Here is a 962-nt window from a genome sequence, read left to right on the forward strand (position 1 = left end):
TTTGAATTCATTCAAAGATTTAAGGATCTTGAGGAGCTTTCTCTCAAGGGTTATTTTGTGGAAGAAATATGCCAACATCAAGAAACGAATGCTTTGCAAGAACCTGATGGGCCACTCCTGCATGTGAGAGCACTGCAATTAATGTCTCTTCGTAACTTAAGGCATCTGTTTGAGAATGCAGAAAATGTCAAGCCAGGCAAGGCATTCCAAAATATAGAAGCCCTTAGTGTGTACCGCTGTCGAAGGTTAAACAAGTTAGTTCCATTCTTAGAGGCTTTCAGGAATATGAAAGATCTGAGAGTATCATCTTGCAATGTAATGACAAATTTGTTGTCTTCCTCGACTGCCAAAAGTCTGGTTCAGTTGACACGAATGAGCATCGATGATTGTAAACAAATAAGGGAAATAGCAGCATGCAAGGAAGGTGAAACAGAGGATGAGTTTGCTTTCGCCCGATTGAGGATTGTAGTTCTTCACAATTTGCCTAGTCTCGGGAGCTTCTACTCTGGTAATGCTGCAATGAGATTGCCACTTTTGGAAAAACTGATTCTAAGTCAATGCTCTGAGATGAGAAGTTTCTCTCGTGGAATTATAACCACTCAAAAGTTAAATGAAATTTTCGTGGGAATAGTGAATGCAGATATGTTCAAATCGGTTGGAAAACGGTGGATGGATAGAATTGAATATGATTGTGTTCCCAGAAAACAGATTTGGGAAGGTGATATTAATTCGACAGTCCAAAAGATTTGGGAGGATTATTCAAACTCAAGAGGTGACTCGTCCATCGAAAAGGTATGTGCATCGGTTCCCTAAACTTGTTTGTTTCGACAACTTTCTTCTTGTGCCATGCCATAGTGTAGAGAACTAACACAGGACTGATTAGGACAAATGCCTTGTAAAAAACCTTATCAAATTGAAAAGCTAAACAGAACTGGCTTTTCTTAAAATAAAAAAATAAAAAA

The 962-nt window shown here is 38.6% G+C and overlaps 1 protein-coding gene across 1 annotated transcript; it reads left to right on the forward strand.

Moving 5' to 3' along the window:
* Positions 1–26: 26 nt before the first annotated feature.
* On the forward strand, positions 27–792 carry LOC112094980 (the record flags this gene model as incomplete). The annotated part of the gene is made up of 2 exons (XM_024176673.1): positions 27–508; positions 632–792. Coding segments are annotated over exons 1-2 (528 nt in total), but the record flags the coding sequence as incomplete, so codon positions are not given.
* Positions 793–962: the final 170 nt, after the last annotated feature.

Source organism: Morus notabilis, unplaced genomic scaffold, assembly GCF_000414095.1.
Source record: "Morus notabilis unplaced genomic scaffold, ASM41409v2 C11351512, whole genome shotgun sequence".
NCBI lineage: Eukaryota > Viridiplantae > Streptophyta > Magnoliopsida > Rosales > Moraceae > Morus > Morus notabilis.